The sequence below is a fragment of the Diplotaxodon limnothrissa genome, linkage group LG10, assembly GCF_057381915.1.
Source record: "Diplotaxodon limnothrissa isolate DT_005_m linkage group LG10, D_limnothrissa_male_GT1.1, whole genome shotgun sequence".
NCBI lineage: Eukaryota > Metazoa > Chordata > Actinopteri > Cichliformes > Cichlidae > Diplotaxodon > Diplotaxodon limnothrissa.
This window is the reverse complement of record NC_140605.1, coordinates 14,891,271-14,913,072: the sequence shown is the minus strand read 5'-3', so window position 1 is coordinate 14,913,072 and position 21,802 is coordinate 14,891,271. Positions and strand designations below refer to the sequence as shown.

At 40.1% G+C, this 21,802-nt stretch overlaps 1 protein-coding gene across 3 annotated transcripts; it reads left to right on the top strand.

The window, feature by feature from the left end:
* Positions 1-4,863: 4,863 nt before the first annotated feature.
* Positions 4,864-14,015, top strand: dpf2 (double PHD fingers 2). 3 transcript variants are annotated; one of them, XM_085363662.1, is made up of 12 exons: positions 4,864-4,908; positions 7,188-7,348; positions 7,811-7,918; positions 8,618-8,796; positions 8,893-8,985; positions 9,069-9,147; positions 9,612-9,653; positions 11,387-11,524; positions 11,642-11,773; positions 11,860-11,972; positions 12,071-12,146; positions 13,621-14,015. In XM_085363662.1, exons 1-12 carry the CDS (start codon positions 4,877-4,879, stop codon positions 13,701-13,703), a joined length of 1,236 nt encoding a protein of 411 aa, XP_085219788.1. In that variant the 5' UTR covers positions 4,864-4,876; the 3' UTR covers positions 13,704-14,015. The 3 variants fall into 3 exon arrangements, with proteins under 3 accessions (XP_085219788.1, XP_085219786.1, XP_085219789.1); XM_085363660.1 differs by having other exon boundaries at positions 12,065-12,146; XM_085363663.1 differs by lacking the exon at positions 9,612-9,653 and having other exon boundaries at positions 12,065-12,146.
* Positions 14,016-21,802: the final 7,787 nt, after the last annotated feature.

Genomic DNA, 21,802 nt, shown 5'->3' with positions numbered 1-21,802 from the left:
AATTTGATGGTAGATAATCTTGATTTATGTTGTTGAGAGAAGCAAATTTGGTTTTGTGGAGAATGTCAGCTTGCCCTTGTATGTACTATATATTTTTGTTTTCTTTGTTTTCTTTTTTCCTTTTTTTTTATTTTTAGGAATGACAGTTTATGAGGTGTTCTGACAGGATAATAAAGCTCATTGAATTTTAGCAGTGTGCAGTAAGTGATCACAATTTTCCTTGGAAAAATAATATATATATTTAATAAGTGGTTTTACTATTTTTTTTATCTCTAATTTTGCCTGTATTTGATTCTTTCTTTTTGAGTGATCTTTTCTGCTTGATTTTCAACTTTCTTTCTTTTTTCTGTACAAAGCAGAGAAGATTAGTTTTCTAGCGTGTGCATGTGTGTGTGTGTGCGTGGGTGCGTTTGTGTGAGTTGTGGTGCTGTGGACTTTGCATGTTTATGTTTTTTCGGATCAAGCGTGGCCAGATGGATGCTGCTTTTCGGTACTCAGAATCGGTAAACCGGGCAGAAACAGAAATTAATATCACTGGAATGATTTCCCAGAGCTGTGCTTTTCTTTTGGTTTGAAAATATCTTCAGCTGACATCACTAACGATGATCTTCGAGACAATTTGTTATTTGTTTTAGTCATCTGATATCTATTTCCGTTCTCCACCTACTGATGTGAAGGCACGGGGGCAGTGTGTATAGATAAAAAAACTGAAGCACAGGGACCTGAGCAGGACAAAAGGAGGGTTGACAGATGGCTTTACCGGTGAAGTGAGGTGCGTGAAGGTGACACTGGATAGGCACTGAGGAATGCGCTGTGTGCTTTACAACAAAGAGATATGAGCCTGAGCCTTACTTGAACCCACTACAAATACACTAAACCCACTTTTTTTTTTTTTTTTTTACTCACCAAACGATTGAGTTGTCAAGGAAGTTTTATAAAAAGATACGAAAGTTTGTTTAAAAAGTGACCTGTGGCAATGACCTCATGTATGTCAGTGGATTGATTTGGCACCAACCCCAGAAATAGAAGAATGCCCTCAACTCTCTTTGATCAGCCGTGCACTCTTGAATATGTGGCATGATTTCAACTAGATTTATACTTCCAAGTGTCCAATCTATGCCATCTACATGTGTTAATATACACATACATTGGACTTGATAATTGGAGAGCAAGTAATAATCAGTTGGCGGTGAAAATAAATCAAATGGCGACCTACTATGGATTATGTAAACAAATGATAGGTGTTAGGTTTGCTAGTCTCCTCACATATTGTACATTTCAAATGAAGATGGCATTTATAGTATATTGTGAATGTAGACACTACAACCTGACATTCTGCCTTCATATTAATTGGTTGGTGTAGTCAGTTACTTACCAAGCATGAATTAACTGCTTATAACAGCAAAGATTCAGCAACGGTTTAACAAACAAACATCTGACGGAGTCCCATAAAAGCAAACGAGCTGCAAGTAACTATTTGTGTTGCACTGATATTGAAAGTAGCTTATTAAAGCTGATTAGTGCTTGGATGGGTATACAGTTCCATAAAAGAGTGGTCAGTTCATAGGAATGCCGCAACAAGTCTGGGTTCAGTTAACAGCACGCGGTCCAGATTTATCAAACCTGCCTCGTCTCTTTAACTGTAAGAGTTTGCATTCCTGAGTGTATGGTGGAGCTCCCAGTTAGTTTCAGTCTGAACTACAATGTGGGATCCAGGTGAAAAAAGGTCATTGCATACATAAGCGAGCCAGTGGAGTTTGCAGACATTGTGCACAGTTTTGAATAAAGGAGTCCTTCCCCTTCCAGCGATAACCGCTCTGAACAGTTTCCATCAGATATTAGGCGATCCAAGTTCAAAGGTCACACAGTGTATTTTCTTATCAGCTCATTTGAATGTGAATGATTCAAACCAGTTTGGCCAAATTGGTCATGTGAAGCAAAAATATTTCTCATACTTGACATACTGTACACAAGCTCTCTCTCTCTCTCTTTCACACACTCACGTATTGAAACTGCCCTGTATATTTAATGCAGAGTGACCCTGGCAAACCAGTCTTGTGGAAACGTCCTTAGCTGGCTGTGATTTGATGTTGCAAATGGCATCCTTTTAAAATAACATTGTGCTACTGGTGAGCTTTGACCAGAACATGAGAAGTATGTGTTATTGATGTCAAAGAGTTACGTTTTGATTCTAAGAGTATTTGTAACGATGGAGTACTTAATGAAGCAGAAAACCAACTTGTTAAGTATTACACATGATTGAAAACAGACTGGTGACAATTTGAGCTTCCTTTTTTAGAAGAAGGCAGGATCTTTGCTGTCTAGTGGGAGCTTGCATTTTTTCATCCAGTGGTCTGTCTCGCAGCCTGTCCACCTACCTTCATTTCTTTTGACGAATGTCTGTTCCTTCCTCTGTAATTCAGAGCTGTTAATACCACTACTATTATTAATTGCTATTATTATCATTATTGCTACTGTTGTTCCTATTACTACTACTGTTACTAATGCAACTTATTGCAAAAAGTATAACTGCTGTCCATTTTCAGGTACGTGTCTGTGATATCGGACCTTTCCACACGATGTCAGTGTGCTGTGGAGCATTTTCATTACAAATTGAAGATAATGTTTGTTGACTTGTGTATCTACATCTAATATTAGGAATAATAAAACATGGTTTAATCAAGAACGTGATTCTGTTGAATCTTTTATGTTAAGAAAAAAAAGACATTCTTTTCTGTTAGCGCCTGTGAGTTGAATGTTTGATTGTTTTGTCACAACACACTCTGACTAAACTCACTTATGCCTTTTTTTTTGTCTTTATTGAACATGTAGGATTATCATTCACAGTTCTGCATGCATGACGTCTTTATTTAGCAACTCACAGATCTTGCTTTAGCAGCAAAAACCTCCACCAGACATGTCGTGCAGCTGCTTTTCCTCATTGTATCAATTGACCATCTCCAACGCTTCTGGCTATAGACTGCTTCATAACAAGCTTTGGGGGATTGCAGTGTCTTATTCAGTGTTATTTCTTTCAGTAGACACATGAACATCAAGTTGTCTGCAGCTGTTACCTTTGAGTTAGAGACTTGAATTTCATTCTTTTATAGGAAATGAGTTTTAATGTGAATAGATGAACACAGAGGCCATCAGAAATATTTTGTATCCTTTTTTCCAACTTTCTGCAAATATAATGCTTCACTGAAGATGCACGGAGTCCTGTGAAAACCTTCTTTTTCAATGACTGCAGGTTGTTTAGACAGATTGTGCTTGTAGGCTGAGTTTAAGGAATAAAAATTGTATATTCATACAGTACTTCATCTGCTACACTTTAAGTATGTTATTCACATTAGAATCATGCGTTAAACTGACTGTGGGACTGTGGGAGGAAGCCAGAGTACCCAGAGGAACTCCACGTAGGCACAGAAAGATCATGCAAATTCCCCGACCAGGGTTTAAATAAGGAACCTTGTTGCTGTGTGGTGATGGTGCTAACCACTCAGCCACCCTAGGTGTGGCTTTGTTTCCTGTAGACAAAATTATTTGATATAGTTCTGGTACTGAGCCATGAGCATGTTAAAGTGATTTCACCAGTATAATTATGGCAAAAGCACAATTGCTATCTGGTCTTTTGTGACCTTTTGCTTCTATGAAATATGAAAACTGACCGTCACTTTTATCACACAGCCTCCCCCCACATAACTGCTTTGAATAAATGTTAATGTTGGAGTGAAAGCAGACTGTACTCTGCTCTTCCAGCAGATCTTAAACCTCGCTGCTACACATGTCACGCCATTCACCTCCAAGGCTAATTCTTATTTCTCAGAGTTTTTGGTCCATGTTGACATATCATCACACAGCTGCTGCAGATTTGTCAGCTGAACATACATGTTGTAAATCTCCTATTCCTCCACATCCCAAAGGCTCTCTTGGATTTACATCTGGTGGGTGTGGAAGCCTTGTGAGTACAGTTTGAGATGACTTGAGCTTCATGACGTGGTGTTTTATCCTGCTGCAAGCAGCCGATAGAAGACTAGTACACATAAAGGGATGGACATGGTCAGCAACAATACTCAAATAGGTTGTGGTGTTTAGATGATGCTCAGTTTGCAGTTGACACAATCATGTTTCATGTTGTTTAGGCCAAGTTCTGACCCTATCATCTAAATGAAAACAGAAATCAAGACTCATACGACATTGACAAGTTTGTGCAAATTGTTAACCTCAGTTTCCTGTTCTTAGAAAAAAAACCTGTGTGATTTTCTGCTGCTGCAGCCAATCTGCTTCAAGATTTGACACTCGGAGATGCTCTTCTGCATAGCTAGTTTGCAGTGAGTGGTTAATTGAGTTGCTGTTGCTATCCTGTCAGTCTGGCTAGTCACCTCTGACCACTCACCAGGATCTACAAGGCATTTTTGCCTAGAGAACTGCCACTCATTGAATATTTTCTCCTTTTTGGACCACTCCCAGTAAACCTAGTTGCCTGCCAAATTCAGCATCACCTAAATCACTTTTCTTGCCCATTCTGATGTTCAGATTGAACTTCTGCTGGCTGTCTTGACCATTTCTAAATGCCTTAATGCATTGAGTTGCTGCCATGTGACTAGCTGTTTAGATATTTGAATGAAGGTGTACCTAATAAAGTGCCTGATGAGTGTATAAAGAACACTGAACTACATTTTGTGCACTGGAAGCTTTGTAAGTAATTTAAAACATTACTAACATGATTTGCAGCTTGGAATAATAAAACCCCTTGCAATGGCACGGGGCCAGCAGTAGGGGGCAATGTGTTTCACCTTACTCCACCATCTGCCTACAAGTCCTGACAGAGGGCACACATTACCCGGCAGCCACTTTCCCAGTGTATCGAAGCAAGATGGCAGCTGTTGTTGAGAATGTTGTCAAACTGTAAGTGTTGGACTTTTCTACTTACCTTACATGTGTGCAGGTGACACACACAGCCATCACATTGTAAAGCATGTACTATCGTACACCCGCTGTCGTTAGTTAGCTTAGCAGCATTCCAGCTGACTTAGTAAGGTTAGCCAGAGGCGTCGGAGCGTCGTGTCTGTTCACATCCTGGAATGGAAGTGTAAGTTAGCAGACACGCAGCTGACGTTTCTGAAACATGGATCACGAGTCAATGTAGACGAACTTGTGTTCATTTAATCCTTCGTGTATTTTTAGCGGTGTGGCGGCCACTTGTGTTTTTGTGACCAAACGGACGCTGTGGTGCTAACGTCAGTTGAGTATGGCAGCTAGGTGTCACGCTAACAAGCTAAAGATAGTGTAATTGTGCCTAACGTCGTTAGCGAAGGCTGGAGCGGCTGGAGCGACTAGTTTAAAATGAATGAAAATCCCTCGCTGAAGATTTGAACTCGAGAGCCCGGAGCCATAGCCGGTGTTTCCGATTCACATAAAAGAACTGCTTATAAAGTTTAACGTTTCAAAGACCAGAACACTGTATTGTGCTCTAACGTGCTTCCATTTCCGTCGTCTTACATCGTGTAGCCGTACAGCCCGATTCGGGGTTAATGTCACACGCCAGCGTACACACGCGTACGTCGTACCTCTACCTGCGATAACTGTGGCAGCACAAACATATAAAACTTACCCGACACACATCAAAATATTTTAATTTGCTTCCAAACTTAATTTCCTTGTGAAATAATACTGACAAAGAATGAAAGATGATGTAATCTTGAAACCAAGTCTGTGCTGTCAAAAACATATAAATGAACTGTTGTTTACATGCTAGATGTGCTGGTTTGAATGAGCTGGTATCCTTTATGTATGCACTATGCTATAGTTACATTGACAGAAATATATTCACCTGATTTCTTTTTTTTTTTTTTATTTCTGTCCCCTCATCCAACCCAAAGAGCCTCCTCCATCAGAAGTTTATTCCTGGTGAAGGGAGATTTAGTTCCCTTTCCATTGGCTTTCTCTTCATAATATATGAAGCTCTTTACCGTATCATGTGAAGAGCCTTTGAGATAACACTGGTGAAATGGGGCTATATGAATATATATTTTTTTGCAACTCAATCACTGTTTAATTTTTTCCCTTTGCAAGAATAATGCACATCAATCAGCATCACTCTACACATAATAAAACCAGAGCCACTCTGCCGCTCTGAGTATTGCTTCATTTCTGTGGTGTGTCTTTCATAAATCCATTTTCTTCTGCTTATTCTTATCATGGTCACAATTAGGGCTGGACCCTATCCCAGCTACCATAGGGGGAGATGCAGGGCCAACACAGAAAGACAGAAAACCGCACTCACATTCGTACCCATGTAAAATTTTGACTCTCCAATTAACCCAAACCCCCTCGGTACGTGTCTCTGGGCTGTGGGATGAAGCGTTTTTACATAAATAATCAGACAACATATACGCCACTACAAGAATATGTCAGTACTAGCCAACCCATGTGTGTATCTGGTGTGCTCTCACGCATTTGTGACGGCTTCTTTCTAGTTAATTCACCCTGCCTGAAATGATTTCTCTGGAAAGAAAAGCAAGTGTTCATTTTTGGCTGGACCCCACAGAGCACAGACAGCTTTTTGCAATGTTATTATGGCCTTACAGCAAGTTAAATAATGAAGTCTTTAACTGGAGATTGAAATCTATGAAAAGCTTCTTTAAGGTTTAACACAATTACATGGTTTATTATCTCATCAGGACTGAACTGCTGCCCTCTGGGGGTTCCTGACAGCCTCGAGAGGTGCAGTTGTTGCATCACGAGGTTCTTTGTGCCACCCCCCCCCCCCCCCCCCCCCTTTTTTTTCCTTTGACACTTGATAGCTTGAGGGAATTGTAAGATGTCTTCCTGTCTCAGTTTGAGTAGCTTCAGCCCTCAGCTTCTTTAAAAGGGATTAAGCAAGCAGCACTCTAACAGTATATTTATGCTATAAATACTGAACACTTGGCTTTGCCTGTGCTTCTACCAAAGCTCGTTGTTGTTGTTGTTGATGCACCAACAAAAGAGCACCTGCTGTTGCACTAAACATTTAGTCTGAAGCACAAAGACACTGCTTAGTAGGAGGCAGCAGAGCAAAAAAACACAAGCAGTTTTAAAATAAACTGAGACCACACTTGTTTTGGAGCGGCAACAGCTGCTGATTTCTGTCTTGGAACCATAATAGACCTAATGACCAGCATCTGCCTCTGGTTTTGTTTCATCAGGCTGGGAGAGCAGTACTACAGAGATGCCATGGAGCAGTGTCACAACTACAATGCCAGGCTGTGCGCCGAGAGGAGCGTTCGGATGCCGTTCCTCGACTCGCAGACCGGCGTGGCTCAGAGCAACTGTTATATCTGGATGGAGAAAAGACACAGGGGACCAGGTGAGACACCATACGTGAGCGTCGAACTGCTCACCTGCGCTAAAGGCGTTTAAAGTTGTAAGAGCTGGACAAAATGAGCAGCAGAGAAGTGATCCAGAGGAAGCTGCACAGATGCTGTGAAGCATTTGTTATTAAGATGAGTGATTAAGTGATTAAGATGAATCATCATTTCCGCTGTTTATCAGAATTTCTCGAAGGAGCTACAAATAACCTCAATGCCTTCAAAACAAAGGACTAAATACACCATGCATGCATGTTTAAAATCACAAACAGAGCTTGTGTACTTAATGCAACTCCCTGGCAGCCAGGTGGTGCCTGCTCGTGTTTAAATGCGAAAATAACCGATTCTGAAAAGGACAGTCTAAGAAAATTCAAACGGAGCCTGTGGATTTTTTTTTCCCCTGCCAGTGTGTCAGAACTGTTTGATAACTGTGAACGCCTTCCTGTTCTGCCTTCCCTCAGGCATGGCTCCAGGACAGCTGTACACTTACCCAGCCAGGAGGTGGAGAAAGAAACGAAGATCTCATCCTTCAGAAGACCCCCGGCTTATCTTCCCTCCGGTTAAATCAGGTATCACAGTAGCTCTGAGCAGCTTAGCTTATTCTCCTATTTTAGTGTGTCAGCATTTAAGGTGGATATCAAAGACTTTGCGGGGATGAACATGTGGTGCTATCTTGTAACAGATATCCATCAATAATTAAATCCGACTTGAATTGTACCTGTGCTTACAGTTGTATGTATCAGTGTTGGTGTTGTTCCTGCTGACTAAGCAGGAGAAAACATGATATGTCGACTAGTTTAAAAGTCAGAAAAGACTCAAAATTGATGCTAATCACGGGGCAAACAAGTATTTGAATGTCGTTGACATGTGTGGCTCTTTGTGCCACGCATAACATAGCTTACACCTTATATCTGATTGGTTTGCTGAGTGCGGCTGACATTAGCAGTGCTAGCACCAGCAGTTTTCTGTCCTTGTGGTTTAACATCCTCATGCTTGTGCAGAATGTGGTCACACGCTGTTCAGAGGGCTGGTTTTGAGGCAGTTTACTCTGACATTGCGTACACACAACGGCTCATTTTCTAGATCAGTGCAGAAACTTGTTTCATGCTGATAGCTCACCGTATCATCTTGTTTGCCACTACACAGAGCTGCAAAATAGGCTGGTTTTACCTCACTAGAATATCCCTAATTATTTTAACCAACTAAAATGTCTGGCACCAACATTTTCAGGTATATTATATTGTGTTTTGCCTTTCCTGATTTCATAGAGCTAGATTTAGGACTGAAGAAGGATGCTCTGTTGTCATCGGATGGCAGCAGCCTGGAGGCCCTGCTGAAGGGGGACTCCTTGGACAAAAGGACATCCGCAGACCTCCGAGGATCTGAGGAGGATTCCAACATGAGTGATTACACCGGAGGCCTGAACCCTGCCGCCCGGATCAGAAAGGTTCTTGTTTTGAGATTTGAAGTAAAGCTGCTATAGATGGAAAAGTGAAATATAATACACCCCATTGTCATGCCTTCCTCATCCCTGTCAACACAGAGAATCATCGAGCCTGACGACTTCCTGGACGACCTTGACGATGAAGACTATGAAGAAGACACGCCTAAAAGAAGAGGCAAAGGGAAAGGGAAGGTAAATAACGGCTGTCGATCGATGCGGTTTCTCGATCCCAAGCATGCGTTTAAGGGCCCGTCTGAGTCTAATAATGTGCGCAGGGCCGAGGAGTGGGCAGCAGCAGGAAGAAGCTGGACACGGCAGCACTGGAGGACCGAGACAAGCCGTACGCCTGTGACAGTGAGTCCTGTTGGCTGAGAGTAGAGCATGTGAATACAGCTCCGAGTAGAAGGTCACCGCAGGTGTTCATAGCTGTAATGTTTATATTAGCTCGAGTCCTCATTAACTATCACATTTTAATTCACCCTCTTCTTTTTCTTTTCATGTGTTCCATCTTTTCTCTGTTCTTCGTTAGACTTCTTATATCTGATATTTACAAAGCTAGTCGATCTGTATTTTTGCCACTATGATGTCATACTTTAATTTACAGGTATTTCCATGTGCAGGGAGAGAAAAAAAAGTCTTCCTCTTCTTTGGTGTTGTCAGACTGCTTGATGTGTTTTGTTTTTTCCTCTTTTGTGAAGCCTTTTCACTTTGAGCTGCAGTGCTCAGTAGGTCATTGCCGACTGACTTGACTGATCCTCTGTCGGTCTGAGTCTCTGTCTGTGCTTTCTCTTCTCCTTCTCTTCTCTTCTCTCTTTCAGACACTCTCAAACAAAAGCATATTTCAAAACCTTCTGAAAGAGGTATACTTCTCTTCATTCCTTTTCACTCCAGTCTGCCATGTCTTTTGTCTTTGCTGCCTGTTTTTATTTTCTGTCTGTTACCAAGTAGATTTGCTCTTTGTGTAGTTCAGTTCATAAATTAAATGTTCTGTTACACACATCGTCCTGAATTGTAATTAACTACATTTGGAGAGCGTAAATGCCCTGTTATTATATGCTTTACCTAAAGTGTAGTTTGTAATCATGTAATCAGCCACATATACGAGTCATCTCAGCTTACAGAAGATTAGCAGTGGCCTTTAAAAGTTACTTTTTCCACCCAATCTGGCCTTGAACCTCCTACAGATTTTGATAAGCTGGAAGCTAGATCCTGCTGCTGATGTTTTCTTCCCCTTTTGTGAGTGCGTGTGCTGTTTTTTCCCCCCTGTGTTATGTTAATTTTGACTGCATTTCTCCTCTTCACCACCTCTGCACCCTGTAAAATCTCATTCCATGTTCCATGTGTTCGCTTGATTTTTGAGTCACTTTAATGTCTGCTTGACTTTATGGGGAGTATTTTGTTTTCTCCCTCCCCCACCAACCCCACCCACACAAAAAATAGTTTCTGTTTGGTTGTTAGCCTCTTGGTTAGATGCTTCCCGAAAGTCGAAGACCTAGGATTGCTGGACTTTTGAGGAAATGAAAATTAGAGAAAGTGTGGAAGTGAAAGAAGAAGTACTGTGTTTGACTGCTATGACAAACATCACACCCTCCCTGTGACAACGGCTTCACACAGTGGCATCTTTGTTCTCCTTTAAGTCAGTAAATCCTCCTTGCACAATCCCACTGGCTTTCTCAACTGTTAAAAGAATACCAGTTCAAATCAGAAACATGATGTTTTGCAAAATGGTGACATGCGTTTCTTAGTTTTGTTTCAGTGCAGTGAGGTCTCGAGTCAAAACACTGTCAATGCTTCTAAGACCCTTAAACTGAAGAAGCTAAAGCCAAGATCAGAGCAGTTCCAGCATATTAGCTGCAGCAGGAGTGGTCGAGATGCTGTCTTATTATTGTGCTTTACTGTAGATTTCGAGCAAAGAGGAAGCTTGTCTCAAGTAAACAAATAAATACATAAATAAAGCATGTTGTTCATCTTTCCTATTATTTCACCGCCAGTTTATCATGTCATTGTGCCAATTTTGATACTCAACAGAAAGCAGGAGACATCAGGAACCTGGTGGGTTCTTAACTGATTTCTCTTCTCCTTCCCCCATCATCACTTTACCACATGAGAAGTTGTTGACATGTATTGAGAGAAACCACCATACGAGAGTCGTAGCTTTCTGTCTCGCTGTGTCACTAGTCTATGTTGTGTCTAATTTTTTCCTTTATTCACATAGTCAAAGGCATTGTGTCAGTTAAAAAAAAATAGAAATACTAATAGTTGTATCAATAATTGCAAAGTAACTGTTTTTCAGTTACAGCAGTTAAATATGTGCATGATATGAGGCTACATTGTAAGTAGGACACTGCTGCAAGAGTCCTTTGATCATCTTAAGATACTTTTAAAGATGCTAATTATGATAATGTGAACAGTAGGAAGGGTTTCACCATCCTCATCAGCTTTAAGATGTCCCATGATAGCACTGTAAAGAATAGTCCTTTTCTCCATGAGTCACCTTCACCTTCCTCCACTGACGTGGTAGAAACACCTGATTTGACTGGTCTGTTCTTTGTTTTCATATCATACATGTCGTATTTTGTGGTTTTGGTGGCAGTCTGTGGGAAGCGCTACAAGAACCGTCCTGGCCTGAGCTACCACTACACCCACTCCCACCTGGCCGAGGAGGAGGGTGAGGAGAAAGACGACATGGAAATGAACGAGCCCGCCCTGTCGCTGCCCGAGGAGCCAAAAAGTAAGCGACAGCGGCGCAATGTCGATTCGGAGGAGTCGTCAGTTGATTATCTGAGGTCACAGCGTCGGTGTAACTGATCACTGATATTGGCCTGCATGTTTTCATCTTCCCACGCAGCTCCAAAGAAAGGTCCAGATGGGCTCGCGTTGCCTAATAATTACTGTGATTTCTGTCTGGGAGACTCCAAAACTAATCACAAGACCGGCCAATCAGAGGAGCTGGTGTCCTGCTCTGACTGTGGACGTTCAGGTAAATAAGAGTAGCGATATGAGAAAAGCCACGCAGCAAGTATTCTTGGAAAGATGTAACGTGTTTAAACCCTTTTCTCGACGCAGGCCACCCCTCCTGCCTGCAGTTCACTCCTGTAATGATGGCCGCCGTCAAGACGTACCGCTGGCAGTGCATAGAGTGCAAATGCTGCAACATGTGCGGCACATCGGAGAATGATGTGAGTCGTCTTTAGAGATTGTTTGCTTGTCTCTGGGTTAAAGTGAGATCTAGGTTGTTCGTGCAGAGAACTGGAGTGTTTTTGTTTTCCAGGATCAGCTTCTGTTCTGCGATGACTGTGATAGAGGCTATCACATGTACTGTCTCAACCCCCCCATGTCTGAACCTCCAGAGGGTAAGTCCACCCCTTTTTTTTTTTTTTTTTTTTTTTTTTTACTACTTCCTAGAAAAGAATGAATCTGAAGCCCTTTTCACAGATGACCTGCAGCTGCATTTTCTAGACGTCACGCAAAGGTGGTGAATGTGAGATTACAAATGTCTGAGGCATTTATTCTGGACAGGAGCTCGTCTTTAACCTGTCAGCGGCGTTGTGCAAAATGACTCCGTGATGTCGGATTGTGTGAATAGAAGAGTGCATTTACCACACAGGGTATTTCCAGTAATGCGAACGTGGATTATTTCCTGCTGTGTGCTAAATGTAGACGGGACTGCTGTGGAAAATGTCACATCCTGATTCTCTCATTATCACACATGTCCAAAGTTCATGTGTGAATCTTACTGAAATGTAGAAGCCCAGTTCAATAATAGTTGACTGCTTCAGTTTCAGTTTCAGTTAAGTATACAGTTCATGTGATTTGAAAATCATTGCTTTCTATTTTTATTTACAATTTAGAACGTGTGTGTGTGTGTGTGTGTGTGTGTGTGTGTGTGTGTGTGTGTGTGTGTGTGTGTGTACAAGAACGAGCAGCACTCAGAGCATAAACCTCCGCCAAGGCAGCTCACTCTCTGGGCATTGTTTACTTTAGGGTAGCATGACAGATGTTTACTTTGATTACACAAACATTATGTAGGAGTAGGTAATGGATAATTGGTATTGATTTTTAAATAACTGAACATGGCAAAAATCCAACAAAGTTGATTTTTTTTTTTTTAAGGTTGAGCAAAAGGACATAAAATATCTGCAATCGCAGTCACGCACATAGAGAGCCAAGTTTACACAACCTGGACAAAAGCCTTCGGACAAAGCTGTAATAAATCTGCTTTTATATCAAGTTTTTGTCTCAGCAGCTTCTGAAAAGCTAGCTGTTGTGTCTCTGTGAGCTTTTCTTCATTGTTATTAAACAAAGAAAACAGCAAGTCTTTTGTAATTAAGGTACTATTTAATTTAAAAACAATACATTTTATTATTTTATTCAGTGCCAAAACATTTTAGAGAATCAGCGGTGCATGCTCTCTCATTAATCATGTAGAACAGCGGTCCCCAACCCCCGGGCCGGTCCACAGGTCGTTTGGTACCGGGCTGCGAGAGTTGAGGCTCGGGTTTGATATTTATGATTTTCAGGGTTTTTAAGGTTTTTTTTTTTAAAAAAATTTATCATTTTTATCATTAAGTTTCCCTGGGTCTTTTCACGTGTTATCAATAAATCTTCTTCTTTTTTTTCTTTTTTTTGGTATCGGTACTGGTTTTATTTTGTTGCATTTATCTGCGACACCTTAAAGGTCAGTGCGTGAAAATATTGTCTGACATAAACCGGTCCGTGGCACAAAAAAGGTTGGGGACCACTGATCTAGGGGCCTCTACTGTTCTCCTGTTTAAATGCAGTTTAACATCAGATTTTACTGCCTCTCTCTGTTATTTGGGTACTCAGGAAGCTGGAGCTGTCATCTATGTCTGGACCTTTTGAAAGACAAGGCATCTATATACCAAAACCAGAACGCCCCATCGTCGTGATGGCCGCTCTGGCCCGCACTCATCACCCAGCCGTCCTGCAGCAGCGTCGTTTACCCTTCAAGATAAGATGACAGACTTCCCCGACAAGCTGACCTCAGAGAGAGGGTGTGTTCTGGACATGGATAAAGGGAAGGATTGGGAGGTATACCTTTACCAGACTGGCTTCAGTTACCATCAGATACGACTGTTACACAGTTCCAACCTCAGATTCAGTCCCACAGATTTTTATTTTCACCACCTTGCCACATAAGCAATTTCAGCACCAATCATGTTCGCAGATAGAAGCATAAATAGCCAAATAATCCCTTCATGTTCAGCTTTTTTTTTTTTTTTTTTAATTTTGTTGTTTTGTTTTTTTTACACATGCAAAGTTGCTAAAACCTTGTCAGTGTACTGATTTTATGATTAGAGCATAAATAGAGTTCATTGATATCAAATAGCATGCCAATGCTCACTCATAGTGTAAAAAAAAGACATTTTATAATATTTATATATTTCTATAGTATAAATATATATATATATATATTAGTGTTGAGTGTGCACAAATTGGAGCCAGAATGGTTATGATATGTTTTAGAGCCCATTTCATCCAGCACCAGGTGTTGTTTTATTGAACTGTATTTGGCTGGTCATTCGATAGAGTCAAAGGGATTTGCTGAGACTGTAAATAATTTTTCCATGTCATCCGCTGCCTGCAGCCACATAAAGGTACGCAGAGAAACTGCTCGTCGAAGGTGGCTCCAAAGGCTGAAGGACTTTAGTTAGTTAGACTGAAGTCCAATGATGGACTCGTGTTTGTGCTGCACTCAGAGCTGCTGAAAGACCTACTAATGTGCTAGTTTCATTTGGCATTGGGGCCTTTTTGACACAACTTGTCGGCTCTTCTCCAAAGCAAACTTGATATTGAATCTCTCACCGGGCCACACATCTGGCCTGTGTTAGACAGATGTGATAAAGTCGAGTCGAATACAAATCCCGCTAGCATTATCAGCCCCATTAAAGGGATAATCGCTGTGTTCTAGCAGTTTGCTGATGATGCACCATATCCATCGTTCTGTTGTTGTGACACCACTAGATTTCTTCTTTTTTTTTTCCTTTTTCTTCTTTAACCTAAGGACAATGTGACCTCGATTATGGTCACTTGCTGACAATGTAAAAGCAATAGAAGAGCCCTTTTAAGGAGGCAGGGATGACAGGGACTCATGGCTGAGTCTGTTTAGGCTCTGTTGCGAGATAATGTGCGATACTGTAAATGTTCTTTATCAGAAAATGCTATTACAGATAGTGGACTGTGGCAAGAATTATGGATGGCTCCATACTGTAGAAAAGAGATTATAATATGTATATGTATAATGTGGGGAGATGGCTCTTTCTGTCACTGCTTTCATAGTTTGATTATGCAATGGTTTCCTTCTGTGTCAAGGTGAGAGGAAGTCTGGCTGAACTGCTAAAAGCAGTAACTTTACCTCACACAGAAACAGTATTTAAAGGGTTTAAACATGCTGTAGATAGATGGCACAAAGACTGAGGGATAAATAGTCATGACAGCTGCAGCATCTGCTTCAATAACTGCATAATCTTACAGTTAAACAAGTGCATGTTCAGTAATTGTCAGCACTCGTCTTCTCCGTAGTTGTCTCAGTTAGGCCGGCAAAGGTGTTGGGAAGTGGTGTAATATAAATTAACCATGCTGTCATGTTTCAATAGCCAACTAACAATTACTAAAGCATTACACAAGTATAACTTGGTTTATTTTCTCATCATGTTTTAAACTTACTGTTTTATCTAGAGAGATGGTGGCTACTAGGATATTTTGCTGGTCGTTTTTTTTTGTTTGTTTGTTGTTTTTTTGTTTTCTTTTTGTGTTTGTTTTTGTATTCATCAGTGATGTTTGCATATCTGATGCGTGGGACATTTCGGGACTCAAGCGGAAGTTGCTTTCTAGTTAATCCTGTGATCCAGGTCTGAACTGAGCTGCTCTCCTCCAAAGCTGCACAACAAGAAGCAAAGTCCATAATGTGATTAAGAGGATAATGGCGTTCAGCGGTTAAGCAGCCAACATCCAAACTAAACTGACATAAACAAGAAGCACGTGCTCGGCTTTTGTTGTCACAGTTGGCTCTTGTGTCATTTTAGTATCAGACTCGGGTTTTCTTGCTTCCAGCTTTGGGTGAGACGCGTTCAACTATAGTAATAACATATTTAACCCTTTCATGTATGCTGCCAGCGCTGGCTTTGTACCCATCTTTATTCCTGTGTTGCATGGTGTCCACATGTGTGGGCAGTGAGATTTTATTTTTTAAAAAAAGAGGAAAATATTTTAGCACAATTCCCATAATTTGTGCATGAAAGGGTTAAATCGAGGTCATAGGTTTACATAGTTGGGGAATTCTCATGGGGTGGATTTTGATTTGGATTGTGATGGAATGTTTTATTGTATGAAAATTTATCTTCAGGAAAATAAAAATACTAAGCACTATAGTCTGCTGTTATTTCTTCTCCTCTTACATCGTGACATTCACTGTGACGGATGGGGAAAAAGTAATAGAAGCTGGGAGAGTTGAAAAGGACATTAGTGTTTATTTCAGCTTAAACATTTCTCCAGAATTCACCTTCAGTTTAGTTCTCAGTTAAATAAGTGGCCAAAAAGTTTGGCCGTTGCCCAGTTTCCTTTCTGGTTTCCTCCATTAGACGCTGGTCACCACACTAAACCTTTTCCCTTCTAGACGTCCAGTGGGACTGACCACGTAAAGTGGCACCTTCATCATTTTGCAAATCACTGCTTCTTAAAAGAAATGTTAAGAAAATCAGTTGTTATTGCACTTTTTTTTTTATTGCACTCAAGATACAAGAACAGTCTTCTATGATCCAATACAATCTCTATAGCAGTAAATTTGTAGCCTAAAATATCTTCTATTTCCAACATCACAGCAGAATAACCAGAACATTGTTTTTAATTTTTTTTTTATTTTGCTTTTTTGTGGTGAAACCACAACAAGTACTGCAGCAAGTCGAGCTGTTCTGACGCTGCTTATTATGAGGTGTGTATCAGGAGCTTACAGCGGAGTGAAAAAAGACTCTGGTGTCACACACTGCTTTAAGTAAACTGCTGGCAAAACAACAAATTTTGATGGATGAAGGATGGAGATGATAGGAAAAAGTTGAATGCAATCATTACCTGATATTCTGTGCTCATATTGGCAATCAAACTTTAAGTATAGTGATACTCAGACTGTGGGGTTGGCCACTTTATGAGGCAAATTTTCACCCAACATTTTATCTCTGTTTGCCTGTAGTGGCTCTAAGATGAAGGCTTACCTATACCTTTTTCTATCTTAATAATAATAATAATAATAATGGATTAAGATATTGAGTTTGGAAAACATTACAAACAACAAATCATTGCCCTTATAAATATCACCTGTTTCTGAGTTTTAGTTACATATTTGTCCCTCCTGTGTGAAAAGAACAAAGATCTTCATCATGGCTCTTCACACACTAACTTTAAAAGTTTGAACTGCACAAAAATTCTAACGTTAATGTCGGCCAGTGACGTATTATTTACTGATATGCCAACAAAAGTGAACAACGCCAGTGTTGGCCAATGAATATGCAATAGCAGCTTAATATGTCAGCAATTATTATGATGATTCATTTCTATTTTTAAAAAAACAACACAAAGTTTCAGCATTGAGTAAACGTTTCCCTTTCATTGTGAGTGCTGCACAAAAACAGACCTCTGAACCTCGACTGCACTCCACCATCTTTGGAACCTGCTCATTAATTTGACAAAATATCAAAGCAAATCGATCTAAAACCGGACTTTGATAACATGCAAGACTGTTGCTGTGATCTGAAATATACAGTTAAGCCCATAAACATTTGGATAATTGACACTTTTTGTAATTTCACCTCTGATGTAAAATCCACTGTGGTGCTGTGAAAACGGTCTAGATGTGATTAAAACGCAGATTTTAGGCTTTGATTCAACAGGGTTTTCAACAGTTGTGTTTATAAATATTAAAAGGATTTGGACAGCAACATTTTAAATAGAAAGTTTGTTTTTAATACTTGGATGAAAACCCTTTGCAATCAATGGCTGGCTGAAGTCTACAGACGTGGTCGCGTACAGAGGCATAATTACAAAAACAATGTCATCATCCAAAATCATGCACACCTAACTAGTTAAAAGTCAAAGTAAAAAGTCTAATAGTCAATTAAAGTTAATTAAAAATAAGCTTCATTTGCCTCCACTGCAGACAACCAACTAAACAACTTGGCAGAGATAAAAGAAATTCACTGTTTTCTGCTCACAAATTTCAAAATTCTCACTGAATTTAAACCTGTAAATAGGAGCGTCGTCTTCTTTGCTCTCTTACGTGAAGTCCAGCCGTGTCAGTGAATCAGCCACGAAACAAAAGATTACCACCTTAGAAAGGTCACTGAACGCACCGGCAGAGCGCGCATTCGTTTCCATTACAATAACTCATAATTAACTTTACATCATGTATTTAAAAAATATATTTAAAAACACCACAAAACTAGTCTCTGTAGGACATTCATTATTGTAAAACTATGTAAATTATTTAACATTTAAAAACAGTAAAAAGTATTGTCCAATAGACAAAGATAATAATTGTACAGCCATTTGAAGGAAGAAAAAAAATCACCTGGATCCCTTTGCTGGAACATTTAAGATTTGAATTCACACAACAAGCTGAAAGAGGACAGTTTGTCCATCAGAAACCAACAATTACACTGTGTATCTGAGTATATATTGTTTAACACAAAGCGATTTTTGACACAATAAATACACAGCAGACGCGTCTCTGCGTGTGCGCGCTGTTTTGTGTCTATCCTGATCGGCTGCTTTGCTGCACAATGTTCCACCAAAGTGACACGATCGCATAAAACGTACAAGAAATACAAACATCGATAGTCGTACCTAAACGTGACGTTTCACTAGTAACCTGCACATAAAGTCATTAAAATCTGTGACACTGATATTTTTATATATATTAGATTTCATAGTAATAAGACCTCAAAACGAAAAAAAAAAACCCCAAAACAAAACGTAGTACTACTGCTACTCTTTTTACTTACAGTAAGCTGCAGCAACACGTGCTTAGAATCAGGCAAAATTTTCAAAATATTGTGAAACTGTGCATTTCATTTCGGCTGTACTAAAAACAGTCTGACGCATGTATGGTTTCCTGTGGTGCAGGACTAAAAAGTACCCACTTTCTCGTCTGACGTGCTCTGCTGTAACTCAGTGCCAGCTGCTACATTTGAATGCATGTAAATATTTTCACACAAACGTCAGCTACATTCAGAAAATACGAGGCTATTCGAAAATCTCTATTCGTAATCTCTTCGCAGCACGGACAAAATGACTTGAAATGACCAGCTTAAATTGTGCCAATATGATGCGAAACTCCTGTGATGTGATTGAAAAGTTATTTCTTGTTGGTAAGATTCAAAACTGCAGTGGTTTCCCTCTTTTTTATTTGCCTGCTTATGTTTGGACGCCTTCTCTACTTTTAACATTAGGCCTAAAAATTGCCTTTTTTGATAAAGCATATAGGATCACATGACCCTGAAGCCTCCCTTAGTTATGATTCAATACACCTAGACTGCTGGGGGGGCTTCCCATGATGCACCGAGTCTTTAATCCCGACTCACCTTTTTTCATTCTCTATGTGCTTACACACCACTCGGCATTTAATCAGTAGTTATTAATCTCTGCATCTCTTCCAGGGTGACTTTATTGTTCTGTGTCCCTCCCCCTTACCCCCTCACTGGTCAGATGGCCGCCCCTCCCTGAACCAGGTTCTGCTGGAAGTTCCTCCCTAATAAAAGGGAGTTTTTCCTTCCCACTATCGCCATGGCCTTGCTCATATGAGGGGGGTCACCTGATTATTGAGGTTTTCTCCCTATTATTGTGGGGAAAGAAACATATCTTATTCCGTATGATAAAGACATTTTTCTGTACTGTATGCAGAGTAGGATTTTTACTGTTGATGCATTATTTTTGCCCTCCATCCAAGCTGTGTAAACCTTTCTCAGCCGCTTTGATTTTTGTAGTCAGAAATAAAATAAAAATACTGAATTCCTGCGTGAAAATATGTGGATTCAGTATCAGACACAGGTCAGTAAAACGAACCCTCCCAGAAACCATTTGTCCTTGTTGCAATGGTGAAGTCAGCTAGGTAGTGATGTTGTCATGCATTAGCTTGGCTGAATTACCACTGAAAATCTAAATAAATGAAAAGGGTAGAACATGTAAATTTGCTGTATTACTATTGCTCTAAAATGAATGGAGAACAGTGCGATCTGAAATCTATCCAGTAGAAATGGGAAAGATTTGCAGATTTTTCTGCTCTTAGGGTTGCTAACATGTATCGCCAAATAAATCTTGGTTGGTGCTGGACTGGATCAGCTGGGGGGAGGTGATTGGTTGTTGGCCCTTTCAATGTGCCTGCAGGAGTCTCATTAAGAGTAGAGTTTTTGAAGAGATGCCCTCAGAGTGCGCCAACCAAAACTCCAGATCAATGGCAGTTTGTCAGCATTTCCACATTGACAAGTTGCACTTATACACCTCTATATTTCAGAGAAAAATATTTACGTGTTTTCTGCGTTTTCTTGACCGATTTAGTTCTGAGTTTATTTTCAGACTAAATACAGACATAAAAAACTGTACTAAGAGCTTAAGAGATTAATACTTTGCTATAAGTTATATTGGAGTTTATGGTTGTTTTTTTTTAAATTTTATTTCAAATTAGAGATGAACGGATATTTCATGACTCCGAGTCCTGGACTATAATCCAGGATTAAGGGCTTGAGTTTTTAGTTTTACAACGATAACTATCTTTGTAAAAGATAGTTACAAAGTTACACTTTGTAAAGAAGTTACACTTCTTAGCAGGAGTAACTTGTACAAATCTAAACCTTTTCATTGTTCTATACTTATTAATATAGCTATAGCTAACTTTTGTACTTAGTCCTTATGTAAAATTAGCAAGTCAGCAAAGCCTACTAACTGGACTGAATTATTTTCATACACTGCTTGAGAAAATAAAATGAGTGAACACTTAATCGCCCCAGTATGACACAGAGTCATAAACATAAACCACCGTGAATCTGCATTGGTGCAAATGAAAGTGACAAGTGCAGTGGAGATGAATGGCTACCCCCCATGACGGCTTTTTTAGATTTGCTTTTTCTAGTTTTTTCTAGTTTCGCTTTTCTGCTAGACTCCTTGTTAGTAGTGTTAGCATGTGATGGTACCCGAAGCCCATTCAGGCTATACATGGGGCTGGTCTGTGAGAACAGGTCCCACTAAAGGAGACCAGGGCCACCTGTTTCAGACAGCTTGGTCAGAAACATGCAAGAGTAACCCATTGGAGGTCATTTGCAGCGCTCTAGAAGTACTCTTCTTCCTCATTGTATACAGGAGAAGACAGCAGTCTTGCAGCAGGATTGATGAGTTTTGTAGTGCCCTCTCTCTCTCATATAACAGCCTACTTCCTTCCTTACAAAAGCATCAAACGATGTGTCATCCTGCTGAAGCTGGACAAACCCGTAAACCTTGAATGCAACTGCAACTACTGTGACAAGGAAGTTGGCAAAAGGCGAATCTAGAGAAAAATCAGTCACTTTCATTTGCACCAAAACAGGTGAAATGTATTCGCAGTGATTCCTAACTGGACAGAGCAACAGACCAGAAGTTTAAATGACTTTGTGTTACACTGAGATGAGCCAGTGTTGTTCTCAGACATGTAACAATGACTAGTTTGCAACTGAAGGACTTAAACTGTCTTAAACCCCAGAGGAACTTTCTTTTAGGCAACCAGCACCTTAAAGTAACGCAGAGTAATAGTAGACTCTTTCTACCTTCATGATCGAGCAGTGATTGAGTATCTTGCATTTAGCTATAAATGGCTTACACTCATGTAGCATTTTATGTTTTAATGAGCAAGGTTGTCTTTCTGTCACACGTACACTTCTTTAAATCTGACCTTATCTGATTTGATTGTTTTTTTTCTTTTAATATTCTTTTAATATTACAGTTTTGTAAATCATGTGGCAACAGTGTCAAT